Source organism: Corapipo altera, unplaced genomic scaffold (assembly GCF_003945725.1).
Source record: "Corapipo altera isolate COAL_440 unplaced genomic scaffold, ASM394572v1 0, whole genome shotgun sequence".
NCBI lineage: Eukaryota > Metazoa > Chordata > Aves > Passeriformes > Pipridae > Corapipo > Corapipo altera.
The window spans coordinates 48,698,734-48,725,657 of NW_020884872.1; the positions used below are offsets into that span (position 1 = coordinate 48,698,734).

The window sequence follows — 26,924 nt, forward strand, 5'->3', positions numbered from 1 at the left end:
GGAGCTCAGGTGTGATGCAGGTCTTTCAGAAGTCCACCAACAGACTGAGGCAAAGTCAATGTGGACATTTTCCTACAGCACACAGTTAACTGGGTGAAAGAAGCAGGGTATGAAACTGGGACCCTCACATTAGGAAGAAACAGGACTTCACTGCCAACTCCCATGGGGGAGGCTGTGCCTCCCTTTTGGCTTGTGAAGGGTCCAGTTCCTTACTGCAGCAACTCCCCTGGTTACCCAGGAGGCCAGGGAGCCACTCTCCCATTGCAGTAATGCAGAGTGTCCTTGTGTTCATGAAGACCAATGGTATCCTGCCCCTCTTACTCAGCCTTGGCGAGGCCACATCTGGAGTGCTGTGTCCAGTTCTGGGCTCCTCAGCACAAGAGAGACATGGAACTCCTGGAGTGGGTCCAGGATGATTAAGGGACTGGAGCATCTCTCTTATGAGGAAAGGCTGAGGGAGCTGGGCCTGTTCAGCCTCAAGAACACACAACTGATAAGGGCACTCATCACTGTCTCTATCTGAAGGGAGGTTGTCAAGAGGATGGAGCCAGGCTCTTCTCGGTGGTGCCAAGCAATAGGACAAGAGGCAATGGGCAGAAACTGATGCACAGGAAGTTTCACCTGAACATGAGGAAGAACTTCTTTACTGTACAGGTGACCGTGCACTGGAACAGATTGCCCAGAGAGGTTGTGGAGTCTCCCTCACTGGAGATATTCAGGAACCTTTGGATAGAATCCTGTGCAATGGGGTCTACGCTGATCCTGCTTGAGCAGAAGGTTGGACTAGATGACCCACTGTGTTCCTTCCAACCTGAACCATCCTGTGATTCTGTCACCACATTAGCAATGAGGGTTTTCAGGAAACCAAAAAAAGTACATGCGCATTTCAGGCACGACCCGGTAAAATACAATGGATTTTTATGGTTCTTTTGCCAGTGCAGCACCGTTCTATCCAACCACAGACCCACAGACACCCCACCTCGGAAGGGACCGAGGCCGTCCCCCCCCTCCCCAGCCCCTCTCCTCGGCCCGGCCCCGCCTCCCGGCAGACCTCGCGCGCCGCCCGCCCTCGCGAGACTCCTGGTTCTCGCGACAGCGCGGCGCCGCCATCTTACCCGTTCGCTCGGCGCTCGCTCTGTCGGGCGCTGCGGCTCCGGCAGCGCGGGGGCCGCTCTGTCCCGTCCCGCTCCGTCCCGTCCCGCTCCCCACCCGTCCCACGCCCTCGGCCGCGCCGCCTTCCGGCGGGGGACACTTACGCAGCGGCCGGGCCGCGCTCCCTGGCTGAGGAGCGGCGAGCGCGGGGCCCGCGGGGAGCAGCCGCTGCTGGGCTGGTTCCGCCCCCTCCCTGTCGCTGGGCCTCCGGCCCCTGCCAGGCGGCTCTGCCGAACCGGGAGGCGACCGCGGCCTCGGCGGGGGGTGCGGGGAGGCGCGGCGGGAGCCAGGGTGCCGGGCGGCGGGGCGGCGCGGACCCCGCCGCCGGTGCTGGTGCTGCTGCTGGCGGGGAGGCGGGGGGCCCGGGCCGCTCTGGATGGTGGTTAAAATGATCATAGAAAACTTCGAGGCGCTGAAATCCTGGCTCAGCAAAACCTTGGAGCCCATGTGAGTAGCCGCGACCCTTCCTCCCCCTCCCGCCCCCTCGAAATAAACCTACCCCTTGCAAAAGATGGGAACCCGCAGGGAAGGGGAACGCAGTGCCAGAGAGGCCCGTGACGACACCCGGGAGGTGCCCTCCCAGCGCCCTTCTCCCCCGGCCACCTTCCGTGAGGGGCTGCGCCGCTCTCCCGCTCTCCCGTCGCCGTCCTCGGCCGGGAGGTAGGACCGTCTCCCTCCGGAGGATGCAGTTTCTCCCCCTAGCGACCGCGTTCTTGTTTCCCTTTGTAGCCCAGGGGAAGCGGGAGACGCTCTGTGTGTGTGTATGTGCAGCTCGTTGTGCCCCCTCAGCCCCCGCAGAGGCGACGGTAATAACCACGGCCCGCCCCTTGGCCGGGGACCTGCACCGAGACAGCTCAGGTGCCACTGGAACGTCCTCCGAGATCCTGGGATATTCCCGGTACCATTTGATGTAGACTCCTCCCTCGCACATTCTCGGTTGTTTTGAGTATTTGGCGCTCTCTTGTTTTTATGCCCTCAAATAAAAATTGCATCATAAGAGAGCTTGGGAGTAGGAGCTCCAGAGAGTAATTTGCCTGTTTGTGAATATCTCCGTGGCCTCTAAGCATAACATTCATGTGAGTAAGTGGGGCTCCTCTGCAAATAGTCTATGTCTTCTTTCTCTGGATGATATTTTAGTGGAACTGAGGTGTGAACTTAGTTTTAAAGGTTTCTTCTTCTGTAAGTATGGTGTCTATAGACATTTCAGATTAAAGCATACAATTGTTTTGTCATTTAAATACTACTTTAACGTGTCTGAATTAAATTGCTGGAGTTGGTTTAAATCAAATGAATTAGAACTTTTAAATTCATTCTGGTGTTAACTTTTGCTCTGAAATGTTTGCCCACGATCAGTTTTACTCTCATAAGTTTAAATGGGGGGAGGGGGGAAGTCTTCTTTATGCCATAGCTGTTAGTTAAGTGTGTGTATGTACAGGTATAGTTTGTATGGCTTATGCTGAAGTAACTTTAAAAAGTTGTAAAATGTAAAATATTTTTAGGAGAATTGGGTTGGGTTTTTTGTCTGTTTGGGTTTTTTTTGGGTACTGGTGTTCTTTTCTTCCATAGGGCCGCATCCAGACCACACTGAAATAGGTGAATCTTAATTTCAGTGGACTTTGAATCTGACCTGCAACAAATTGCACTGAGCGTCTTTGTAATAAAAGGTGTAACTGTTAAGATTTTTATTTTGGGAGAATAAAAGAGCATCATCCAGTAAAGGATGGTGAATTACTCTTCCTCTTGGGTCAGTGTAATGTAATATTCGAATAACAGAGCACGTTGTGTTCTGGGGTAGTAGATCCATCTAGTTCTCTGCTGCATTATACTGACTGTTAGTCTCTGGATACTTTCTTGCATGATTATTCTGTTAATGGCAATCACCAGTTTGATGTCGGTATTTTTGGTGTGCTGGTTAAGAGGCTTGGAACAGACTTGGGCTGTTCCATGATTGTCTGTTTGAATATGAAACCATGAGATTTGCAAGCAATAGTCAGCAGTTAGAGGGTGAGATTGGAATTTTCAGCTTTTGTGATCAGTGCAATTTTCTGTCTTCTTTTTTTTTTTTTTTTTTTTGTCCTAAAAGGACCAACATGTTTCTGTTAAGTTAAATGTGGTTTATAAGCAGATCAAATGTGGTTCCTGGTCTGGTGGATTTGGAGTTCTCTGAATTTTTAGGTTTTAGGAGGAAACAAACCAGCAGGGACTATTAAATTCAACCGTCATTCAGTTTTCTGCAGTGTCCTATGTAACTGCATTATTGAATAAATGTTAGAATTGTTGGAGATGTGCTGTCGTTTCCTAGCAGTCAACCACTCTTGGAGGTGTTTCTGATCTCGGTTATCTGATCTCGGCTGTCTGAAATGTGCCTACGGCCATAGCTTCTGGCTGTATGTAAAGTTACTTCTAAAGAAGCAGCTGCTGTTGGTGCAGTAGTGATACAGTGAGGCCCTAAGTGCTCATCCTCTGGAGGTATTGCCATAGCCTAAAAATGATTTTTGGCTTGTCTTTTCCTGTTAATGAAACAAAAACAGGTGCCAGCTGTTTTTGTCTGGTGGCTCTTTCTGTAACCTTTAGCTGCAAGATACACTGCTTAATTTCCTAGCTAGACTAAGGAAGACACTACTGTATTAGATCATTATGGAGGTGGTGTCTGTGGAGTTTTAAGGGGAGAAGTGCATTTAAGAAGAAACGTAACTAAATTCTCTACACACAGCTATAGACCTGTAACTCTGTGCCACTTATGTAGAACTGAGTAGTTAGAACATGATATACTTTGCAAGTTGCCCTTTTCAAGCATCTATCATTTTTTAATCAGGATATATAGCTTATTCCAAAGACCATAACATATGTACTTCTGAAACATAATGTTTCAGATTAGAATATAGAAGTAACCATAAAAATTGTTCCATTTTATTATTTAAACTGTCTTAAAAATGCTGGCTTTTTAGTGCAATGAAACGTGTGTGTTACATAATTGTGTGGACTGGACGTCATTTGGTTGTTGGATTGCTTGCATGTGGAGCCTCTGGGAAACTTTCCATAGACAAGAAGGGAGGAGAAGGGTGATGGAGGGTTTAAGATTTGGAATTTTTTGTTAATGGTGGGTTGTTGGGTTTGTTTGTTTGTTTTGGAGTGCTCTAATGCCTGTGGCAAAGCCTTGGTGATCATCCATACAAAGAGGCCTTATCTGAGTTTTGTCTTGTTGCAGTGAGGCAGAAACTGCAAAAGCTACCATGCTGGAGCATTAGCAGTCCAGCTCTGCTTGAGGGGTGATGGGTCTCTAGTAACTTACTACAGCTCTCCGAGGAGAGGCTTCTTTTTTAGTTTTGGAAATTTCTCTTTGAGCAGCTCCGTTGAGTGCCCAGAGAATTACTAAATATACATACAGAACCATTGCAGATCCAGCTATGTAAATGCAGTACCAGTGTAAACAAAGCAGGAAGAAGCTTTTTTTGTGCTGTGGCTACTCTGTGTTTTACTAGAACTATCTTGCATGTTCAACTCCAGTCAGCTCCGTAAAGAAGGCATTTGTCACCAGTTGTCCTCGTTGCTTGCAGACAGCAGCATGCTTAGTTTCTAGTGTTACACACTTTCTTGTCCATGGCATGGTTTCTGTCAAGCGTTGGAAAATAATGTTAGACTTGGAATATAACCATATGCCTGTCACCTCTTATTTCTGTACTGACAAGGCACTCACTGAGCCATATCTACTGTGATGGGTTTCTTTTTTGCAAGTCCATTCCAGATACTATATAAACAGTGTACATAGTCCTTGCTGGAATATCAGGTTCTGGCTTGGCAAAGTTCCAAGTAGAGGTCTCTTCAGTTTTTTTTTTTTTCTTGAATTTGTTTGAATCTCTACTTGTGAAAAACCTACCTCTTTTGTACTAATGCTGCACTCACCCATTTTGCTTTTAAGACATTGCAGTGTTCTCCCCCTTGCCCTAATTCTCTACAATGGAAAATTTTCTTGGTTTTAATTACTTTGTGTAAAATAAATTTAATGAAAATCTTTCTGTGGCCCACTGAATTTTACTTTCAATTTGATTAAGGCTCCCATATCTAATTTTTTTCGCTTCACTGTATTTACAGGCTTGTTCCTCTGCTAAATCAAACTTGCAAGGAAGATGAAATAATATCTACAACAACTCTTATGCAGTATTTAGGCATACCTCATTGAAATGGAAAGGTTTTGTGCATTGGTTAATTCTGGAGGCGAACATGGTGTTGTAACTACTTATGTCAGATTGAATAAAATCAAAATCGTTTAAAGACTATTTTGAATATATGTGTCATTGGAATATATTATGGTAAACAATCAGTGTTCTCTGGTGTTCAGTTATGGCTTCACTATTCTATTTTTGTTTGTCATGTTTTTCAACCCTTATTTTTTGGCTTCACGCAGGTGCTGAAGAAAGGTAGCAAATAAAAAAGGTTTAATAGTGGTGTAAGGAATATACTAATAATCCAAGACATCGAAAGAATAGAAAAAAGTTAAAACTAAAACCCTGTCATTCCTTTCCACAAACATGTGGCACACCATCCTCCCAGTAACACTCATTGGCCCATCAGGAAGTTTCTCTTATTTCCCGTGAAGCTTCCCAAGAAATTCAAAAGCAGTAGATGTTTCTCTTCATTTCACTTCCTTTGTTAACACTTTGCATGAAACTATTTATAACTAAGATAAATAAAGCATAAATACCCGTCACTGGTATGTCACTTTTAACACTAGTTATTTTTCTACATGTGTTATGAAACTTGATAGTCTGTTCACCTCATTTATGTAGAGCTACTGTGTTTGAGGAATCGAGATTCCTACCTTAAAGTGCTGGTACCACTAAGCTTCTGTGTAAAAATACTATGTCAGAAATAAAATATTGGTATTTCAAGGTATAGTTGAAAGCAGAAAATACAATGGAGAAAATTATTCCTGTTACAGGAACTCCTTCTTGTTCTTACAGTGAACATCAGCAGTAAAGTGGAACCCCTTGACTGCATTGCAAGTCATGAGATACTGTGATGAGTTTTGTGTTCTGCATTGAATGTGTGTTGGGCAGCCAGCAAGCTGACAGCTGTTCTGCCTCTCAAGAGCTGTCTTGAATCTGGGGGTGGCATTTTAGGCTGCAGCTGTATGAACGTGTCAGATCTGATTATCGTGTAATTTAGAGCTGTTTTAGCAACGTCTGTAATTTCCGTAGCAGCGTTGGAGGCTGTTGCATTCCTCGATGTATTTCTATTACCTTAAGTACCGTTAGAGGGTTAATGAAAGTGAGCACCCTAAGAGTGGTCCTTCTCAGCCGCAGTAGTGCTTCAAGATAAAAGGTGGATCTTGCTGAATGAGTCTGTCATTCATTTTATTTACTGAATGCTGTAGCTTTTTATAGATTTTTTTTTTTTAGTAGCAGCACAACAGAGTGGTACAACTGCCTAAATTAGACAAACTGCATTGCCCAATACGCAGTGTACATCTTTCTGCACCCTCTCAGCCCTGAAGGTGCCAGGCGTTTCTCTCAACCTTTAAACACGGCCGTGTCCACTTTGACTGATATCAAGAACTGAGCAGTATTTTAGTAATTAATCTTCAGGCAACAAAACCAGACTCTGAAATTTAGGTTATTAATTCTCTGGGTCAGAGTATGATAAATAACATGCTTCTACATGTAATTTCTTTTACAGCAAGACCATTCACTGCCTGGAGGACTTCAGACATGGTCTTGAGGTTTCAGTGTATTGTGGCAGTTTAAATTTGTCAAGGAACTAGTTTCAGGACTTGCAACACCTCTTTGGTTTGTACATTAATTTTAAAACTGAAGAAAAAAAATCCCTGTAGTTTTTTACTATCTTAAAGTTGTGTGTGCATACTAACTGTGTCCAGAATGAAGTCTCAATTGAGAGTCTTTGCATTAGCTTGAAAGAAAGAGGATGAAATATATCCGAAATGGACAAGTAGTGTTTTCACTACAAGGAAACTTTTTGAAAGTTTCTTTTCTGTCTTCAGTCTTCTCCTTCTTCCAAGCAGCTTTTGTCACCTAAGTGAGTAACTGTGTTCATTTTGTGGAAACTATCAGGTTTACAATTTAACAGCTACAGCATGGGAATTTTTTTTCCTTAGTGCTTACCTTTACCTGCCCCAGCCACTCCCCCCAAATTGTAAAAAGGTTACATAATGTATAGATAAACACTGCTTTTGTGTATTTCCCTTGGGGAATTTGCATACATTTTCCAGATATTTTCACCAGAGGGTAGACTTTGGAATACTAGATTTTTTTCGTAGAAGAGACATGTAGAAAATGGGGAATTAGGTTATATTGCCCAAAATCTTAAAAATATCAAATTCATTTTCTGTGTAATGGTTGAGTTGTTGTCTAATAACTGTAAAATTTAATCAGCAGTTTGTTTTGTTATGCCACTGAAATTTTTAGCAAAATAAAGGATTATCCTACTGTTAAATTGGCTTCTCTAGTGTTTGCTACAGCTCCTTAGTACCAGACCTGTACCAAATACTGTAGATAGTACTTTTTAAAAAATGACCAGAAGTAAATACTCTTGTAAGGCTCCAATTCAAAGTGGCCAGTTCACTTATTGAGAGCAGACTGAAAGGTTAAATTGCAGCATGAGAAACTTTATAGCACTGGAAATGTGTTTTTTCTGAGAGGGAAATATCTGGGCTTAGATATATCAGATGTTTCCTCAAGATAATTATTTAATACATTAGAAGACTTCAGCTTTGTATATATGTAGGAAACCTAGAGTATGTATGTTTACTCATTCTGTGCTTTGTCATGTTAACAAACATTTGAGGAAGGTAAAGGAGCAGGATAGGCAATATGTGAATTTTTCAGGTATATTATAAACTTCACAACTATCATTCTTGAGTCTGCTTGATGTTTTATAGTTCCTTCTATTTCTTCTTCTTTCTCTTGGTTCATCACATGGTGAGGTGTTTTGGTTTTGGGGGGGGTGTTTGGGGTTTTTTGTTTGGTGTTGGGGTTTTTTTGTTTGTTTGGGGTTTTTTTGCTGTGGATCTGAGCATTCAAACAGGAGTTATAACGACCTTATCTTCAATATTTGCTTGGTGGAGAGTTCAGAACCCTATTGGGGAGACATGTCCAAATGTCTCACTTGGTAGTGGAATATTTAATCCACCAGGCTTTCAGATCACTCTTCCCTTTTTGTACCTTTTACATTACAATTACTCAAACAGCATGCTTTGTCTTTCATTTCAATATGTTTTTGTACTGATGCTGAAACATATTCTTGGGCACTAACCTGGCAAAATATGTCCTCAGCATACTGTATTAAAAGTTTGTCTTTATTCTCTCTTAAGGAGTGAGGGATGCTTCTATTCACTGTCTTTTAAAATTGCTTTTCTGCAATATTTATGTGCAAAGGTATTTTTTTAGTTTAGCTTATCTGCCTTTTAAAATTACTTTTAGGGAAGTCTTAACTCTGTGCTAAAAAGGGCTTTTGTATGTACAGCTACGCCAGTAACATGTTTTTGCAAACACCTTTAGTTTGTATTCCACATACACTACATTTCTAAGTTAAGACTGATGTCTGTAATTGAGTGGTGATTATAAAAGTCAAAGTGCGTTGTCAGAAAATATTTTATATTTTAAAATATGTAAATCTGAGTATTGGAAATTGATAGATTGAGAAGTGTTTAATGAATTGTGAAGCATTTAAATGGGAAGAAAAGTCTCTACAGAGGTGAGTTTTCTTCAGCCAAATTACTTTCTCCTTCTCAAATATTCATTATTAAAATATTTAAGGCTTAAAGTTACTTTAACAGTTACAGCTTTTCTCTTCTGGTTTATCTTCTTTATTTGAAATGGTAATTTCATATAATGACTGCAAAACTGGATGAGATCAGAAAAAAAGGATTTTGAACTTTTCTGTGAGCTTTGTTGCAGTTGTGAACTCTTTGTCCTGTGATTGAGCAAGATGTTTGATTGGCTGTTACTTTCCATTTTGAAGCTTTTATCTACTGCATAGCAGTTTGAGGTATTCATATAATTCTCTGAAGAACATGTAGAGATCTAGCAGGAGAATTCTTCTGTCTTAAATATTGTTTATTAAAGCAGGATTGCATGAGCAGTCTCCCTTGTTTAATAGACACTATGTATTCTCTGAGAGAATAGAGACTTTGCGAAAAAGCATTACCAGAGATAAAAACATTTAGCTCTAATATACTAGTTACAATCGTATATATTTAGAAGAAAACATGTAAGAAAACATGTTATGGTGTTTAATTGTAGCACGCACTGGGATGAACTTGCTGCAGTGGAAATTAATTCAGATTACTTGTGCCAGCTGGTGTTTGCTTGTTTGTTAAAGAAAACATGAGAGTGAAAACAGGAGGAGAAATATGATTACAGATGCTTATTAGTGCTTGCAGCACATGACTACAAAATGTTGAAGGGATGGAGAATTGGGAGTCAAGGTTGGGAAATTTTGTCATTTCAGTGCATGTGAATGTTTTCCTAGTAGCCAGATTTTAGCATAAGAGTGAAGTTATGTATCAACTTCTGTCACACTTTAAATGCACAGATTGCATTTCTGCTCAGGTCTGTGATGTCCCACACCATGTTCAAGTTCAGCTAAGGATTCAAACCTGTATTTAACAATTGAAAATATGTATCATTCAGTGAACACTAGAATCAAAATATAAATTTACTTTTAGTTTTGAGTGCAACTTAAAGTATTTGAAATGCATTGGTGGTATTCTGATTTTTTTGAGTTGTCAATTAAGGATTTTATTAATCTTATAATATGCAAAAATATAGTAAGATATATACTGTATGATAAATCCTCGTGCTGCACAGTATATTTTGCTACCATCAGCATGGGTGCCTTTCCTGTTTTCTTTAATCTCACATTACTTGTTACAAAACAATGTCGACTATAAGAGCATAAAAGGCAAGACAAAGAGGTTTAGAATAACTGATATAGCTAGCTCAAAAGGAGTGAAAAATCCACATATGCACAACACAGATAAAGCAAGTATATTGCACATTATTCACATACAAAGGCTGCTATTCTGTAAGAAAATACTGTCAACTAGAGAACATAAGAACTTGTTTATCAGAAAAACTCAAAGCCTCTGTAATCCAAACCAGCAGATTTTTCACTAAACCAGTGGATGGAGAATTTATGCACCATACTTAAGAATTCAGTTTGAATGAAAAAATAAAAAGGAATTGCGTTTAAAAAGAGCAACTCTCCCCCAAACAAAATCTTCAAAGATCCAGAACTCTAATAGCTATAAAAACCAGAAATTTTCAGGCAGACCTCCTGTATTCACAGTTTAAGTTTCTTTTCTACTTTGAGACCAGTTACTCCTCTCTTCCACCACTTGAAGTTTCTAGCAATTTAATTTTAGCATCATCTGGAAAAAGGGCATTTTATGAGAGTTTGAAAAGGAGTGAAGGTCAGATTATACCTTTGCTAGATCTATCTAAAATACTATTTCCAGAAACAGGCATGGCCTTCACAGAAGTGTGGAGAAGACAGATCAGTTGTTTGTGGGTTTTTTCAAGCTTTGAACAACATATATGGAAGAGGAGACTTCTGTTTCAAGTCAGTACTTAAAAAAGGAAGTCAGCCTATGTCTGTGTAAAGATCATTTGCAGTTTAATTTTAAAAAGTAAAAAGAAAGCACATTAAATCATAATGTTGATCTACAAAAGCATCATGTCAGCCTACCACAAAATGCATTGTATTCATTATTGCTTAATTAGTATCAATTTGAAGTTAGTATTTTAAAAAAAGGTATTTGTTGAATAGCCAAAATAAATATACAGTTTTAACTTGAAAGCATTTAAGTTCTTCCTGTTGTAGAAATTCCCCTGTACACATTGAAGAATAATAGTAGAATTCAGGACAATTGTTTTTAACTGTTCGTATGTGGTTGTCTTGTATACAGAGTGACAAATGCTAAGACACTGCCAAGGGAGAAGGTGATCGTGTATTTTGGTAATGAAAAGTACATTTTTAGTGAGGATATTTTCTTGAGACTATCTTGGAGGTGGGTGGATGGAATTCAAGTCCTGGGATGGACAGTATTGCTAAGGTTTTCAAAGTCGTCATGGCAGGGAGGGTTGAAAGCATTAATTGTTCATTATTTTTAAACAGTTTTTGTTTGTTTGTGGTTTGGAGTTTTGTTTGTTGGTTTTGTTTGGGTTTGGGTTTTTTTTGGAGGACTGGGGGTATTGCAGGTTTTCTTTGTCTGTCTTTGGGGGTGGGGGTGGTGATTTGTGGTTTGGGGGTTTTTTTACATGTTTTGGAGTCTAGATGGCTTTCCAGAGAAGATTTTCCATTTTCTATCCTGGTCATGAGAGAGGAATTGCTTTAAACTGAATATGAGGTTGTCATATAGTCAATACTGTAGGAGCTTATTGCAGTAACTAAAAGCAGGGTGTTTTTACTTTCTGGACTGACTCTTGGGTTTTTTCTTGTTTGTTTTTTTTTCCGTTTTCCCCCCCCACTAAATTTTGAGTGCACGTGTCATTTAAATAAGTTGTAGCACATTTTTTACAGTGACAGCTGACTGTATTATCAGATGAGAACTAAATTTGTGAAAATTGAAATAAAAAATAATTCAGCTTATAATGTTTTATCTGATTTTTGTGGAGAATCGAAAGGTGAAGAAAAACTGAGGATAATCACATGAAAATAGTTGCCTTTCAAAAAATAGTTTTCCTGTTATGATAAAAACAGCACACTAGTTTTCCAAGGCATGATTCAGCTTGAAACTGGGAGAGTACTGAAAATCTCCTGAAGTGCCATTGAAGTTGCATGAAAGAGCAGTAAAAAAAGTTAATTATTTTGCAAATTCAAGGATTGAAAAGTTATGAAACGCTGGTCTTAGGGCCTACTGGAGGCTGTACTGAATGAGAACCCTCATTGTGGCCTGTGGTGAAAACTGTTCAGCACTGGGCTTTTGGATAATCTGCTTGTCTGGTGTGCTCAGGTGCTTGTAGCATTAGAGTCCCTGCAGTCGTTCTGCTCTCACTGTGGAAGGTTATGTGCCTGCTTCCAAGATGACTTGTGAGTGCTTGGACAGCATTTTCTTCTGGATAAAGAATTGTTAAATCTGAATGGGGCAAACCAGATGTAAAAAAATTTCTGACGAATTTTCAGTCAGTGTACAGTCTGTTTTTTTATTAACAGTGTGTGTGGGTTCTTTTGGAATGTAGACTGTGAACTCCCATGTCCTGTATCTGTAAATAATGCAGACTAATACAGAATACTGTGGTACATCCCCTAGCATCTCAAGTACCTTTTACAGCATGAAATTCTACTACTGCCTACTTTCTAGAGGATGCTGAATTACGTTTGAAACTGTGACCTTTAACTTCAGGGCACTGTGCTGGGCCCAGGCTCTCCATAAGATCTCCTGAGAATGGATGCTGACAGATCAGCTTCCTTTGCTTAGTGGATATGTTTGCGGGGGGATGTTGCTTGCTGTGCAGGAGATAGGTTTCTTTGGGGAGGGGCGTTAAGTGGTGCGATATGGTGATGGATCTGATTTCTTCCAGTGTCCAAAATACATGTAATTTCAATCATCAACATTTGGATTGATAATTAAGATCCAACATTTAAATTTTGTTTACTGTGGAAGGGATTTGGAACTTCTGTTTTATGACTTCATTGTGACTGTTGGACTTCTATGCTAGAACAGTATTTGTGTAATATTCATATTCAGTGCAACTCCCTGACCACGGATTAATTTTGCCTATTTCTTGGTTATTTTTGCTAGAGAGAATGTACAGTTAGGATGCATCATTGCACTATTTTTCCTCTGGTAGTTCTTTAAAATATTAGTACTAACTTTGATTACCACCCAGATAAGCTAGCTGTCTGTCTCACACAACTGATGTGCATCCATTAAATCCTGCCTGATATTGTGGGGCCGGAAAGCTTCCTTTGGTTTATGCTAAATAACGGCATTCAGTGGTTTCAGACCAGTGTCTCACCATTTCATTAGTTACTGCCTTTGAATTATGAAACATGAAATGGTTTTCTGCAGCAGTCTCACTTGCTTTGGCAGGTTTTACTCTAAAGCACCACTACGAAGTTCATTGTAGATTACTATTTGTGAAACAATATAAAAAATACGCCAGTTATATTAAATAATGTTCTACTGAATGTGGATGTACGGCTTCCTCCGTTGTGAGTTCTTTGTTCACGTGCACGAGTCCGTCAGCTTCAGCACTGAAGTGCTCCGTATGTAATTTTAGATTGAATTCAGATGCCAAATGGATAATGATCCCTTAATTTCCCTTTATTTTCAGAAACCTCTTAGGGAGGTTTCTGTGATAATATATGAATTTGGGATTTTAAAACTGAGTTTTTTCAGTTAATCTGCTCTTTATGGTGTTCATATGTAAGTAATAATAAGATTCTCTAGAAGTATATTTGAGTCTCTCTTGAGAGACTGATTTCCTTCCCCCATTAACGGTCACTCAGTATTACATTTGGGATTAGTGATTCCATCTTTGGGAAATTATGGAAGTATTTTTTGTCTTTGTAATTGTTTTTAATACTGTTAGGCAGTTGATACTGTTTCATTCTAAATAGTTCATTCTAGTTTGCTCTCATGTTCTCTGTGCAGTATTGTTAGGAAATAGTCTAGGCAGTTGTTCTCTTGAAAAGTCATACTTAGCAATCTTATGTATCTGGATTCTGTTTTGAAAAACACCCCTGAGTATTTTTCAATTACTTTGTTAGGAAGTGTTTTTGCCTTGTGTATGTATTGGTCATACCAGTTTCAGATATTATTTCTGTAATTAATTGCCTTTTTTTCTTCTAATTAATCTATTTGCAGATGTGATGCAGATCCATCTGCCCTGGCCAAATATGTCCTGGCTTTGGTAAAGAAGGATAAAAGTGAAAAGGAACTGAAGGCATTATGTGTTGATCAGCTGGATGTATTTCTTCAGAAAGGTATGGGCTTTGTCTTAAGAATTAAGTTAAAATTCTGTCTTGTTCAATTCATTCAAACAATCTTTTACCATGGAATTGTGCATTGACCTCTTTATTAGCTTTGTTACATTGAAGAATGTAATTCAGTTTTCATGAAGCAATTACAAAAAAACTCAGGTGTATGGTTCATTATGCATAGATTAGGTGTATGTTTTGTGCCTGTTAGTAATCATGGAGGCATAGAATGGTTTGGGTTGAAAGGGACCGTAAAGATCATCCAATTCCAACCCTCCTGCCATGGGCAGAGGTGCCACCCACTAGACCAGGTTACTCAGGGCCTTGTCTAACCAGGCTTTGAATGCTTCCAGGAATGGGGTATTCACAACTTCTTTGGGCGAGTGTTGAATTTCTGTATATATATTCCAGAAATATTCTTCCAGATATTTTATTAAGAAACATTAAATAAGTCAAGAATTGAAAACTTTTGTGAAACATTGTCATTGTTGACATGTTTCTTGACTTGATAAATGTCCTTTTTAAATATAACATTAGGAACAGTGTATTAACTTTTCATTGTTCTAACTTTTTGCTGAATACTGGTTTTGGTTGGTTGGGTTTTTTGTTGTTTGGTTTTTTCATTATTTATTTATTTATTCATTGTTAGAGCAAGTGTTATTCATGGTTTTGGATAATGGATATTTGTATGCTCCTTACTTGTAGAAACTCAGATATTTGTGGAAAAACTGTTTGATGCTGTGAATACAAAAAGCTACCTACCTCCACCAGAACAGCCATCGTCAGGAAGCCTGAAAGTAGAATTTTTTCAGCACCAAGAAAAAGAGACAAAAAAAGAAGAGGTGGGCACTGATTTTAATTAAATGTACATAATTTTTTCCTCATTCATGTAATTTGCTTATGTGTTTCAGCTTCATAATGTGTACTTATTTATTACTAATGGTTCCACAAATTACATGACAGCATTAAAATATGTCAGAAGGTTTGTGCTTGGCACATTGAACACTGCTACATAGTTTTTCTCAACAGAAGTGGGTGCTTCAAAGGTAAACCAAGTGGTTTCTACTAGCAAAGGTGAATGAAGGTACTGAGTAGTGTAGGAGTTGCAGTGCAACCTAGATTAGTTCTCTGGTCAAGATTGTTGTTGTAGTTATGGTGCCCTTTAATTCACTCTAAATCCAGGCTGCCATTCTAAATGGCAATCCTCATTCCTTCAGCTGCTTGATCCAGGTAGCATCCTTCCATCACAGGTGTGTATGTTGTTCACTGAGCCAGAAGAGTAGGTTTGTGCTTTTCAACAGCAGCCTAGGTTTGCCTACATGGAAGTGTGTAGGTGTGAACTGAACCAGACAACCTGATGGTGAAGAAAAGACTTTGCTGTCAATTTTTGGATATCCCATCCCAAAACATTAATAAGGTTTTTTGTCCACCTGTAGCAAAAGCAGGTGTATTTTCGTTGCAACACTATAAGGATGGATTATTCTACTTTATTTTCTCCCAAGCAGTACTTTGAATATTCCTAGAAATTGAAATCTAATACATTATGAAGATTCTTTAATTATATTAAATGGTAAATGTTTCATTTCAGTGTTACTGCTGAATTTGCTCAACATTTTGAGTTTTTGGTTTTAGTAGGCTGGGCAGAACTCTGGGTTTTAGTATACTTGTGTTTTGATCTAATGTATATGCTTTGAATTCAGATAGTTAAAGAGGAAGAGCGAGAGAAGAAGTTCTCTAGAAGATTAAATCACAGCCCTCCTCAGTCAAGTTCTCGTTACAGAGATACCAGGTAATAAATTTTGTTTAATCCTGTGTATGATATTAGTAGTCAGATGGGTTTGGATTTTTATGATGTTACTAAATTGAATGTTTTCTTTCTCTATTGTCACCTAATAAGCCCAAAAAGAAGACTTTTATTGCTCTTATGCATATGTAGTTAAATGGCGAGTATATAAGTGACAGTGTAACCTGTCTCTTGAGTTGTGCACAGCTGTCACGTTTGAGTTTTATAATTCATTTTAATATTAGATTTGTGGTTTATGTTACAGTACTTACTCTACTTGGTACTGAGCTTGAATTTTAATTTAGAAGCCTTCCCTTCAATAACTCTTGGTGTTTTCAATTTGGGGAAGATGCAGTATTGGACAGAAACAGAAATTTATATGTGTTTTAAAAATCTTATGGGTGGTAAAATGAATAAACGAAATTAATTTTAAAATTCTTCTGAGAACGAAGGGAATAGCCATAGTTAGATCCAATTTGTAGCTTTTCTCTAATTTTGCATTACCATTTCTTGAAGCTTTTAATGGTAGTTAAGATTTAAAATTACAGCTTCATAATTCTCATAATTAATTTCATGTTTAGAAGCCGTGATGAAAGGAAAAAAGATGAACGTTCTCGGAAGAGAGATTATGACAGAAATCCTCCCAGAAGAGATTCCTACAGGGATCGATATAACAGACGAAGAGGGAGGAGTCGGAGCTACAGCAGGAGTAGAAGTAGAAGCTGGAGCAAAGAGAGATTGCGGGACCGTGATCGAGACCGGAGCAGAAGCCGGAGCAGAACACGAAGCAGAGGTACCAACAGTTGGTCTCTAAAATACGGTGAATGTTTCCTACAAAATTTAGACACTAAGCTTAAAAACTGTGTTGAAGATGTACTAGAATTTCCTCTATCGTTCTTGTTTCTTTATTCAAATTTAGCTGAAGAAATGAGGCTTATGAGATAGTGTTCTCAGGGCTTGTTTTCCTCTCTTTCTCTCCATTCTTCTTTAATACCTTTGTATTGAGATGACTATGCTGGACATTTTTAAGCATTGTCATAAGAGAGGCAGAAAAATCCAGTGTAATTCCATTTCATTTAATTTTAGGGAGGGGCTGAAATCATTACAGTGAATATTTGCTTTTGCGCATATATCTGTAGGACTTAAGGCTTCAGTGCAGTAGTTTTTAAAATTAAACTTAGTTAAAAACAGAGCCATTTTTTCAGCTGAAAAGGATGCTTTTTCCCCTCAATAGTTTTTAATGATAAATTGGAAAAGAGCATTGAGAGTAATTTTTTATCTTTGTCCTGTCTTAGACATAACTGTTCTGTTTTAAACAGGACGATTACTGTTTATTCGGTGGTAATATTAGGAAATTAAGAGAATAGTTTGTATGTATTCAGAATAAAAGATCGTTTTCCTTGCTGTATATACCCAGGAGTGTTCCACACCTGTCAAGCACCATTATTTCCCCTATTGCGACAAAGCTTTGCATGCAATAAATATATGTATTTGAGTGCAACATAAAATGAAGATAAAATTAAGATACAACAATAACAGTGTCTTGAAACATTAAAGATTTCTAACTTTTACAGTGTTTTCAAGTGATGGTTACCCTTTCCTGGTCATTGCTTCCCTTTATTCAGAAAAACTTTGTCTGAAGTTCATAGAATATGTGCATCACTACAGAAGATGTACTCTGCCTGAAGTTAAATAGGGTAGCTGCTCTGCTGTGGATATAACTGTTATTAAAATACCCCCCATATCTGACTAGGTACTTCTCAGGTTATTATTTTTCTGATTAAACCTTTGGAATGTAGAATCATGGAATACTCGAGGTTAGAGGAGACCTCTGAAAGTCATGCAGTTCAACACCCTTTCTCAAAGCAAATAAACTGGAGCAGGTTGCTTAGGACCAGTTGGGTTATAAATAACTCCAAGGATGGAGACTCCACAGGTACTTTGGGCAACCTGTAAAACATTTCAATTATCATGTGTTTTGAGTTGATATGGAGTAAAAATACTTACACAGATTAGTAGCTACTTCTGCTGAAAATGCAGAAGGAATCATCCAATATAATTTTTATTTTTATTTTTTTGTTACAGAGAGAGATTTGGGAAAGCCAAAATATGACATGGATAGAACAGATCCTTTAGAGAACAATTATACTCCAGTTTCTTCTGTGACAAATATTTCATCTGGCCACTACCCTGTCCCTACACTGAGCAGTACTATTACTGTTATTGCTCCTGCTCATCATGGAAACAACACAACTGAAAGCTGGTCGGAGTTCCATGAAGAGCAGCTGGACCACAACTCCTATGGAAGAGCTCCGCTGCCAAAGAAACGCTGTAGAGATTATGACGGTATGTCTGTGGTTTCTTAATTGTTTCCTATAGCTATGATTAGCCCCTTTCTGAAAAGATTGAGGTAATTTGCCTTTCTTTTCCTTATCCTCTCTATTGCAGTGGTTTTTTTCAATTACGCAATTTTTGAATGCAAATTTTGTCCCACTCCTTATTAAATTTAGACAGCTTGCTTTGTTGGTGTTTGAATATTTTTTTTTAGTTGCTAGAATTATTTTATAGAGATGAAAAATACTGTATTTATTTTGAAAAGTTATTAAAAAAATCTGGTTTTACATAGATTTTCCATCTTATGTCATGTTCCAACCAAATACTGTATTTGAGAGTTTTGACCTTACTGATCTCATTGTTTTTTATTCCATCTTATTTAAGAGACAATTTTCAACCAGGAAGTTCTAGAGCTGAAACTTCCTAGGCTCATGTTAGCCCACTATTTTTTTCTGTGTAGATGTTTCTTAAGACTGGCTTGGGATTTTTTTTTTTTTTTGCTTATCGGTGCCTTACGCTTTCATTTTGCATGTCTTGTGCCAAACTCCACACTTAAGGCTGCTGCAGCTGGCAGTGCTTTAGCTAAATTCAACCAGTCAACCTGTTAGCTTAGGAGAGTTTAAATTTCCCCATAAAGTTTTTTCTGAAGGTTTTGTTGTTGTTGTTGATGTTGTTGTTGATGTTGTTGTTGATGTTGTTGTTGATGTTGTTGTTGATGTTGTTGTTGTACCACAATGAGAAGTTTAAGATCTGGGCCAGTTCACATTCAGAACTCTGATCAGAATTTTTTTTTTAAGTAAAGGAAACGGGAGGCTGAAGTCTCAAGTGTTGGCAGAGTTGTACTTGTGAAGAGTAGCTTTGCCAGTGTACAGTACAGCAGTGCTGTGGAACGAGTCGAGTTGTATAAGTGTAGTTTTGTTTTGAAGTTTTCTCTCTTCAGTAGCTAACTGGTTCCATCATACTGCTCTTCCTACCTGCACTTTCACATTTTGAGCTTGACCCTTTGCAGAACTTCTGTTTTTCTTTAACATTTCAATTTATGTGTTCTATAACTCTTACTGAAGCTGCTTTTCCACATCATATTTTGAGGAAGTGGACACTCAGCTTTCTTCCTATTTTACCAGAAAGTGTTTTGACCTTTTCTCCTGTATTGCATTGACTTGTATTGTGGTGTTTGTTAGTTTGTTTTTTGGGGGGAGGGTGGGGTTACTAAACAGGTGTCTAGACCAGTTTGGGTTAGAAGGACCTTTTAAAGGTCATCTAGTCTAGCACTCCTGCAGTGAGCATGGTGTCTTTAGCTAGTTCCTGTTCCTAAGAGCCCTGTCCAACCTGACCTTGAGGTTTCCAGGTATAGGACATCTACAACTTCTCTGGGCAAGCTATTCTGGTGTTTCTCCACCCTCGTCATCATTATTTTTTTCTTATATCGAGTCTGAATCTACCCTCCTTTAATTTAAAACGACTACCCTTGTCCTATCACTACAGGCCCTACTAAAAAATTCCTTGTAGTCCCCTTTTAAGTATTGGAAGGCTGCAATGAGGACTCTCCTGAGCCTTTTCTTTTACAGACTGAACAACCCCAACTCTTTCAGCCTTTCTTTGTAGGGAGAGGTGTTTCAGCCCCTCTAATCATTTTTGTGGCCCTTCTCTGGACTTGCTTCAATGTTTTACTTGTGTGTAAAAGAGAAGAAGTCAATGTATATTAATTTTAATCATATATGTGTTTAATATTTACATATGTATGCATATATTCATGTAATACATACATATGTAAATAACAATTTTTTTTCCTCTTACATAATCGTATTCTAATTGCAAAAGAGAAAAAAAATTAATTTCGTCATGTTGGAATTTTGTAACATTAACTTTACAGAGGTTTCTCAATCCCAGTGTCTGCACTTATTACTTAGAAACAATGTGATTTTGTTAATGTGATGACATTTAGATTTCATTCTTTGCTTTTACCGTTTGTTACAATTCAGTGCAAAATTATTTCTTCAAGAAAAATTGAACTGCTGTATTTATTCTACTAGAATGTTGCTGCAATCTCCCCGAGTGCTGACTCTTAACAATAAAGTTAAATGGTCAATTTAATTTTCTAATCTAAGTTTCTGCTGGTATGTGAAGCTCTTAATTTACAAACTGCTGCATTTTACATGGAATGTCTCGCATCAACTCTGAATCAAGCTACAGCTGTTGAATACTAACAGCAATTCTTTTTGATGTTTCAGAAAAGGGTTTCTGTATGAGAGGAGACATGTGCCCTTTTGATCATGGAAGCGATCCCGTAGTGGTAGAAGATGTGAATCTTCCTGGCATTCTGCCTTTTCCAGCACAACCCCCTGTTGTCGAAGGACCACCTCCTCCTGGACTTCCTCCCCCTCCACCAATTCTGAGTCCTCCTCCTGTTAACCTTAGACCTCCAGTACCACCACCAGGCCCCTTACCACCTAGCCTTCCACCTGTAACAGGTAATTTAAAAAGATTAAACCTCATTTTTTAGAAGAAAAGCCTGGATGTTACTTGAGTTGTATACAGTGCAAAACGCTGTTTTCAAGAATGCAAACTGTACTTTAGAGAGTTGTATTATGCTCTATTATAGTATAGCTTACCTCAAAATGATTCTTTTTGATGATAGTTGTTGCAGAGTTGGTTGTTGTAAAATTTACATGCTAAATGTGAATCCTGAATATGGAGTAATATTTTAATTGTATTTAAGCAAAACCATGGCATGGCAAAACTCAATTCCTTGAGTGTTATAGGAGAAGTTGTCTGAAATTGACTGCTGCTACAGAAGGGGGGAAAATCCTGGAAACAACAGATATTGTTTCATTCGTACTAATAAATTTAAAGATAATTTGTGACCACATCAAATTTACACCTGAAAATGTCATTTGGGATTAATTTTGAAACTAAACTTGTAAAGTAACTAAGAAAAATTCTCCAGCGTGTTTACTGTTTCATTGGAAAGTACTTTAGCTGGAGCACTAAAAATTATGTGAAGACTTATGTGCCTGACTCTCATTTATAAAATAGCAGTTTAGTATTCAGTTCCCTTGGGTGGTTTAAAAGCTGCTATGTTAACTTTTATGTGATTATTCCTTTCTCTCTTTTTTTATTAACTTAGATGTTCCACTTGGTAAAATTATTCAGGAATAATTGATATTTGATATTACTTGAAGGTTTCTTAAACTCTTTTAAAATTTCCTGCTGATAGTATATTTAAGTAAGCTCTGAATGTATTTATTACACTTAGTGTAACTTTTTGGGGGTGATCCGTTCTACCTTGCATGCTATTTTCAGGTCTGCTTGGGAAGTCCAAATATATGACCATATATCTTTTTCCAAAACCTGATTTTACCAATGAATAAACTGAAGGTCAGGCTTGACTACTTAGCTCTGAAAGTGTCACATTCCCTGTTGTCAAAAAAGTCAAACCAACCAAACAAAAAAACCCCCTCCATTTTAAGAAGAGTTCCACCAGAGTTGAAGGTTTCTTTTTGGGGTGTTTGGAAGAATAATTTCAATCAAGTCAGTTATTAATTATTTTTGTTATATTAAAAATATTGATTTTATATTAAAAATAAGAATTGTTTCTTTGACAAGTTCTACAGAGCTTTAAAATTCTTGTGTTGGAAAAGCTAAATACTGGGTTAGCAATTCAATTTTGCTTGTAGAAAGAAGGTGTTTGGAGAAATGTTAAACAATTCAAATGCTTTTCTCTGTAATCCAAGTTCTGAGTCATTTGCTGTTGGGAGTGGTTTCGTGTGAATTTCTGGTACAGCACCATGTCTTCACTTGTGCCCTTTTTCCTTAAATAGCCTTAAAAACATTTCACTTGAGTGTAGTGGATAGTAAATGAATGCAGTGTTTTCCTTTGTTTTTCACAGGACCACCCCCTCCACTTCCACCCTTACAGCCTGCTGGCATGGATGCCCCCCCAAACTCAGCAACTAGCTCAGTTCCTACTGTTGTTACAACGGGTATTCATCACCAGCCGCCTCCTGCTCCACCCTCTCTTTTTACAGCAGGTGTAGTACTGAGGCTTTGCCCACAAGGTTTGCTAAATAGAATAACATTGATTCATATTATACTGTACTTTATAGAGATTATATAGTTTGGGAGAATAAGTTTGTATTGTTTAAACTGTGACAGTAACTTAACGTTCTTTTTTTCAGACTTAGTTAAGGATGAAAGTAAAATTTACATATAAAATGTGAATCTTGACTGTAGAGTAGTGTTTTCATTGTGTTTAAGCAGAAAACTTGGCACGACAGTTTTTTATGATAGTAGTTATACAGCTTTTTATTGTAACTGTATCTTGTAATTAAATGAAATATTATATTTGAAACCTTAGGGGTTTTAACTGCAATTTATTTTAATTAGACAATTTCTTTGTTACCAGAAACGTATGACACAGATGGCTATAATCCAGAGGCTCCAAGTATAACAAATACTTCAAGACCTATGTATAGACATAGAGTACATGCCCAAAGACCAAATTTGATAGGACTCACATCAGGTGATATGGATCTACCACCCAGAGGTATGCTCTCAAAGCTATACTGACTTAGTTTAGCTGGTTTCCTTATATTAAAGAAGATCGAGGGAGTTTTCAGAGAATGTAATACTGGAAAACATTGCATTTTTAAAAAAATCTTCAGGAGTTGACACATTTAATTGAATAGGGAAGTATGTTTATAGTTGCTCTGTGTGTGCATTTTTACAGGTAAAATTAAATCTCTTGCTAGAGTATTGCACAGTTTACACTGAGCTGTAATAACTAGTCACTTTGTATATCTTTTGTACAGAAAAATGTTAAGGTTTCTGTAACAGAATCTTAGGGTGATTTTTGCTGCAGAGAGGAAGGAGTTTTTTATGTGGTAGCAGACAGTTTTATACATGAATAATCTTAACCTCACAGTTCCTGTGGCCCTGTGAAGAAGAAGCAGCATGCAGAATGGGAAAAAAAGAGGGATAAAACCATTTTTAATGTGGTTTTTATTTGCATTTGTATGTATTTCTGTTTAATCTTACTATGTTTCTGTTGGTGTATTTTCAGTGAGGAGTCCCCCAGTGTGATTCCTGTTCTTCAGCAAAAGTGACTCCTTTCCCACTCCATCCATAAATCTTGCTCCTAGGTCTTATGCCCCAGAGTACTGTGCATTTCCTATCATGACTGTTTTTGTGTGTGCCATCTAATAGTAGAATGGAGGTGTTAGCAGAAGTGGTGTGAGCCTCAGAATATTGCATGGGACGTTGTGAATCATTGTGAATCAGAGTGCAGTCATCTTGAGGCAGATGCCTTCTGTCACACCTCTTTTGTTTTCCTTATGTGGGATGTTACTGTGACAAAATGAGTGCTATTAGCTATTTGGATCTGTCACAGGATCTGTTGATAATTAAGAAAAAAAGTCTGTGACCAAGATTTGATTCAGTTAGAACAAGGATCATAGTAATTTCAAAATGAACAGTTGTACTTTTCAGTGCAAATTCAGTGTGAGCAGAATACTTTTTTGCAATCAAATACACAGAAAATACAAAAAAAGAGTAAAATCTTCTCATCTATTTACAGAAAAACCTCCTAATAAAAGTAGTATGAGAATAGTGGTAGATGCTGAATCCAGGAAAAGAACAATTGGTGCAGGGGATGGTGGAATTCCTGCAAAGAAGACTTGGTTTGACAAGTGAGTGATCATTAACACAAGGTTGGCTTAATAGTTGGAATTTTGTGAACCTCTTTGCTGTAATCTGAAACGTATGTATATCTCTATAAATGGCAAGCAAGTTAAACTGTGAGTATGCTGATAGTACTGAAATAAATCACACTGTAGTGTGATCTGTATTTGACTGTCTTCTCTCAAAGGCAGTATACAGATAGATGAAGTTGCTTTGGGTTGTACTAAGATCTCTCCTTGAAAGCTGTAATGATCTAAGAAACAGGAAAACTGCAGTGTGATGGTTGTTAGATATGACTGATTTTAGTTGTGAAATGTGAATTTTATCATTGCTATTTTGGTTTGAATTACCAGGTATGTTACTGAGAAAAAACACAAGGTGCAGTGCTTAGTGACCAGATGTCACCTGACGTGGCAAAAGTTTGGAAGAGTTTTTAAGAGATTGTTGGGACTGAGGAGAGCCTTGAAGTAATAGTTATTTGAAATGGTAGTGGGGAGATTTCATGGAATAGTTAAGAAATAGTTTTTGGAGAGAAGCAATGTGGAAGTCAGGAATTACTGATGTAGGCAAATAAATGTGAATTATCTCTCAGATTTATGTGCTGAGGTATGCTGAGAATATCGGTGGGGAAGACAGCAGGTGTATGGGCCTATGTGCTGTACTCTTCTACACTTTTTTAAAATTGCATATTTTTTAAGTCTGCAGATTTTTGTGGTTCATACACGTGTACTCCTGTGTAAGTGTATACAATTTAACATGTGTTTTCTAGCTTGCTATGGATTTCTGGCTTGATTTTTATTTGTTGCAGGCAAAATTTTAACAGAACAAATAGTCCAGGTTTTCAGAAGAAAGTACAGTTTGGAAATGAAAATACAAAACTTGAATTGAGAAAAGTTCCCCCAGAACTTAACAATATCAGCAAACTTAACGAGCACTTCAGTAAGTTTGGAAACTTAGTCAACCTGCAGGTAAGAGTCAACAAAGAGAAAGTAGTATGTTTTGATTTAAAGATAGCAGTAGCTGCTAAAAGGAGAATGCCAGTTGTTTTTCTCCTGGTTCCCTAAAAGTCTTCATTATTTTCCTAACTCGTTTCTTAAAGATGATCTCATTGTTTTTAATGGAATTGCCATTGAAGAAGCAGAAATTATTTTGAACAGCTGTGTTTCTCACAGATAAGACTTTTAAGATGCATTGTTTAAAACATTGAAAATTGATCACATTGTTTTTTCTTGACCCATTTTCTCAAGTTTGGCTCTGATATTGTAAACTCTCTGTAAATATGGAAAACCTGTATCTCTCCTCCAGAAAGCAGTCCCTGTGATACAATTGCTTTCTAGTCCCATAGTAATGATGGTTTTTCCTTTATAAATACTTTGTGGTTTATTGCAGTCACCCACAGAAATAAGCAAACAATTAAAGAAAGATAAAAAAGAGATGAAAAAACTAGGACCTAACTTAGGCTGATGTTACATATTGCTGGCTCCATGTGTAATGCCAGCATTTCATACCCAGTCTCTAAACTACTCAGTCTGATCTTCTGCTGTGCTTCATTATCAACAAGTTTCAGATGATAGCTTGTGTTTTTCTGTACACTTTCCTGTTTGCAGTGAGAGCTGGAATGAAGCATGGTTTTGTGTGTACTGATACAGTACAGAGTAAACCTTCTATGCCTGTCCGAACACTGAGGGATATTAAATCTCACTTAATTGCTGCTAAATATTTCTTAAACCTTTCTGTAGATTTACCTAAACATGTGGGTGTATTAGCAGGAGTATTATTCAGTAAGGCAGGTAAAATAGTGTTGTGGATGTGTATAGAGAGCCAAGATATGCATGAAGATATTGCAAACTCTGCTCTTCTGCAGAGGGTGTAATCTTGGCCTTAGAAGCTAAAATAATGTGCTAATGGTCAAAGGACCAAAATGAACTTTGCTGTCTAGCTCTGACAGTAGGTAGGACATTTTTACTAACTGACTCCTATAAATTTTGTAGCAATTTTCTTTACTTCAGGGATGCTTCCTTTTGTCTTTCAAAAAACTACTTATATTTGCAATTAGAAATACTGGTTGACTGTTTGGGTGTGCTTTACTTTGTTTGGGTTTTTTAACTGTTCCTAAAGTTATTAACATAATGTCAAGGTGACTTTTGACACCAGACTTTTGAAACAGAATCATGAATGGGAAGTATTTATCTAATGACCTGTATTGGGCTTAAATTGTAAACTTCTAAGCTTAGAAACTAATGATTTTATGATAATCTAGACACAAATGAAAATCCTGCATGTGGTAAGTTTTGTTCTTCTGTTTTAAATCTTAGGTTGCATATCAAGGTGATCCAGAAGGTGCCCTTATTCAGTTTGCCACACATGAGGAAGCAAAGAAAGCTATATCAAGTACAGAAGCAGTGTTAAATAATCGTTTTATAAAAGTTTATTGGCATCGAGAAGGCAGTGTACCGCAAATCCAAACTACCACGCAGAAGGTGGAGGATCTAAGTCTGTTCTATGTAGAATATTATGTAAAAAAGAATATTCTAAACTTTTAAAAAAATATTTATATCAAGTAAACTTAAGTCCTTTTGAAATAATGACTACTTCATGTAATTCATTTCCAAATGTTATTCTTTAATTGTAGATTCTTTGACCTCAAATGTAAGGTTTGAGAGTTGATTAGCAAGATAAGATCAAAAGCATTTAAAGAAAACCTTTGGTGACTTATGGAGAATTTCACTTTGTCGTCGTCTCATGTGAAGCAAGATTTGATGCATCTTTCTGCTGAATAGCATCTATTTTGCTTTAATTAGTATAGGCTTTTTTATTTCTTTTGGTGAGCATAAGAAAGTTACATATCTTCTCTTGGAAGATGATCTCCTTTTTCTTCCAAAAGGTGCTATTTTTTACTCTTTTTCATAAAGAGACTTAATTTTGTGGGAGTGGACCAGGGATATTTTTAAGTAGGGAGGGAGTTGCTGATCTCCCTGGTATACAGTGACAGAATGTGTGGGAATGGATCGAAGATCTATCAGAGGAGGTCCAC

The 26,924-nt window shown here is 38.0% G+C and overlaps 1 protein-coding gene across 3 annotated transcripts in view; it reads left to right on the forward strand.

Annotated features, from left to right (window-relative positions):
* The first annotated feature begins 1,476 nt into the window (after window positions 1–1,476).
* RBM26 (RNA binding motif protein 26) overlaps window positions 1,477–26,924 on the forward strand; it is a 55,755-nt gene continuing 30,307 nt past the window's right edge. For 2 of the 3 annotated variants that reach the window (XM_027646133.1, XM_027646152.1), the window contains exons 1-12: window positions 1,477–1,599; window positions 13,982–14,100; window positions 14,800–14,936; window positions 15,795–15,883; window positions 16,459–16,670; window positions 17,963–18,223; window positions 20,443–20,682; window positions 22,102–22,269; window positions 22,617–22,757; window positions 23,787–23,898; window positions 24,699–24,858; window positions 26,206–26,370. In XM_027646133.1, the coding sequence (XP_027501934.1) occupies window positions 1,529–1,599; window positions 13,982–14,100; window positions 14,800–14,936; window positions 15,795–15,883; window positions 16,459–16,670; window positions 17,963–18,223; window positions 20,443–20,682; window positions 22,102–22,269; window positions 22,617–22,757; window positions 23,787–23,898; window positions 24,699–24,858; window positions 26,206–26,370 (1,875 nt within the window). In that variant the 5' untranslated portion in view covers window positions 1,477–1,528. The remainder of the gene's footprint in view (window positions 1,600–13,981; window positions 14,101–14,799; window positions 14,937–15,794; window positions 15,884–16,458; window positions 16,671–17,962; window positions 18,224–20,442; window positions 20,683–22,101; window positions 22,270–22,616; window positions 22,758–23,786; window positions 23,899–24,698; window positions 24,859–26,205; window positions 26,371–26,924) is intronic. The other variant, XM_027646143.1, reaches the window with a different exon arrangement.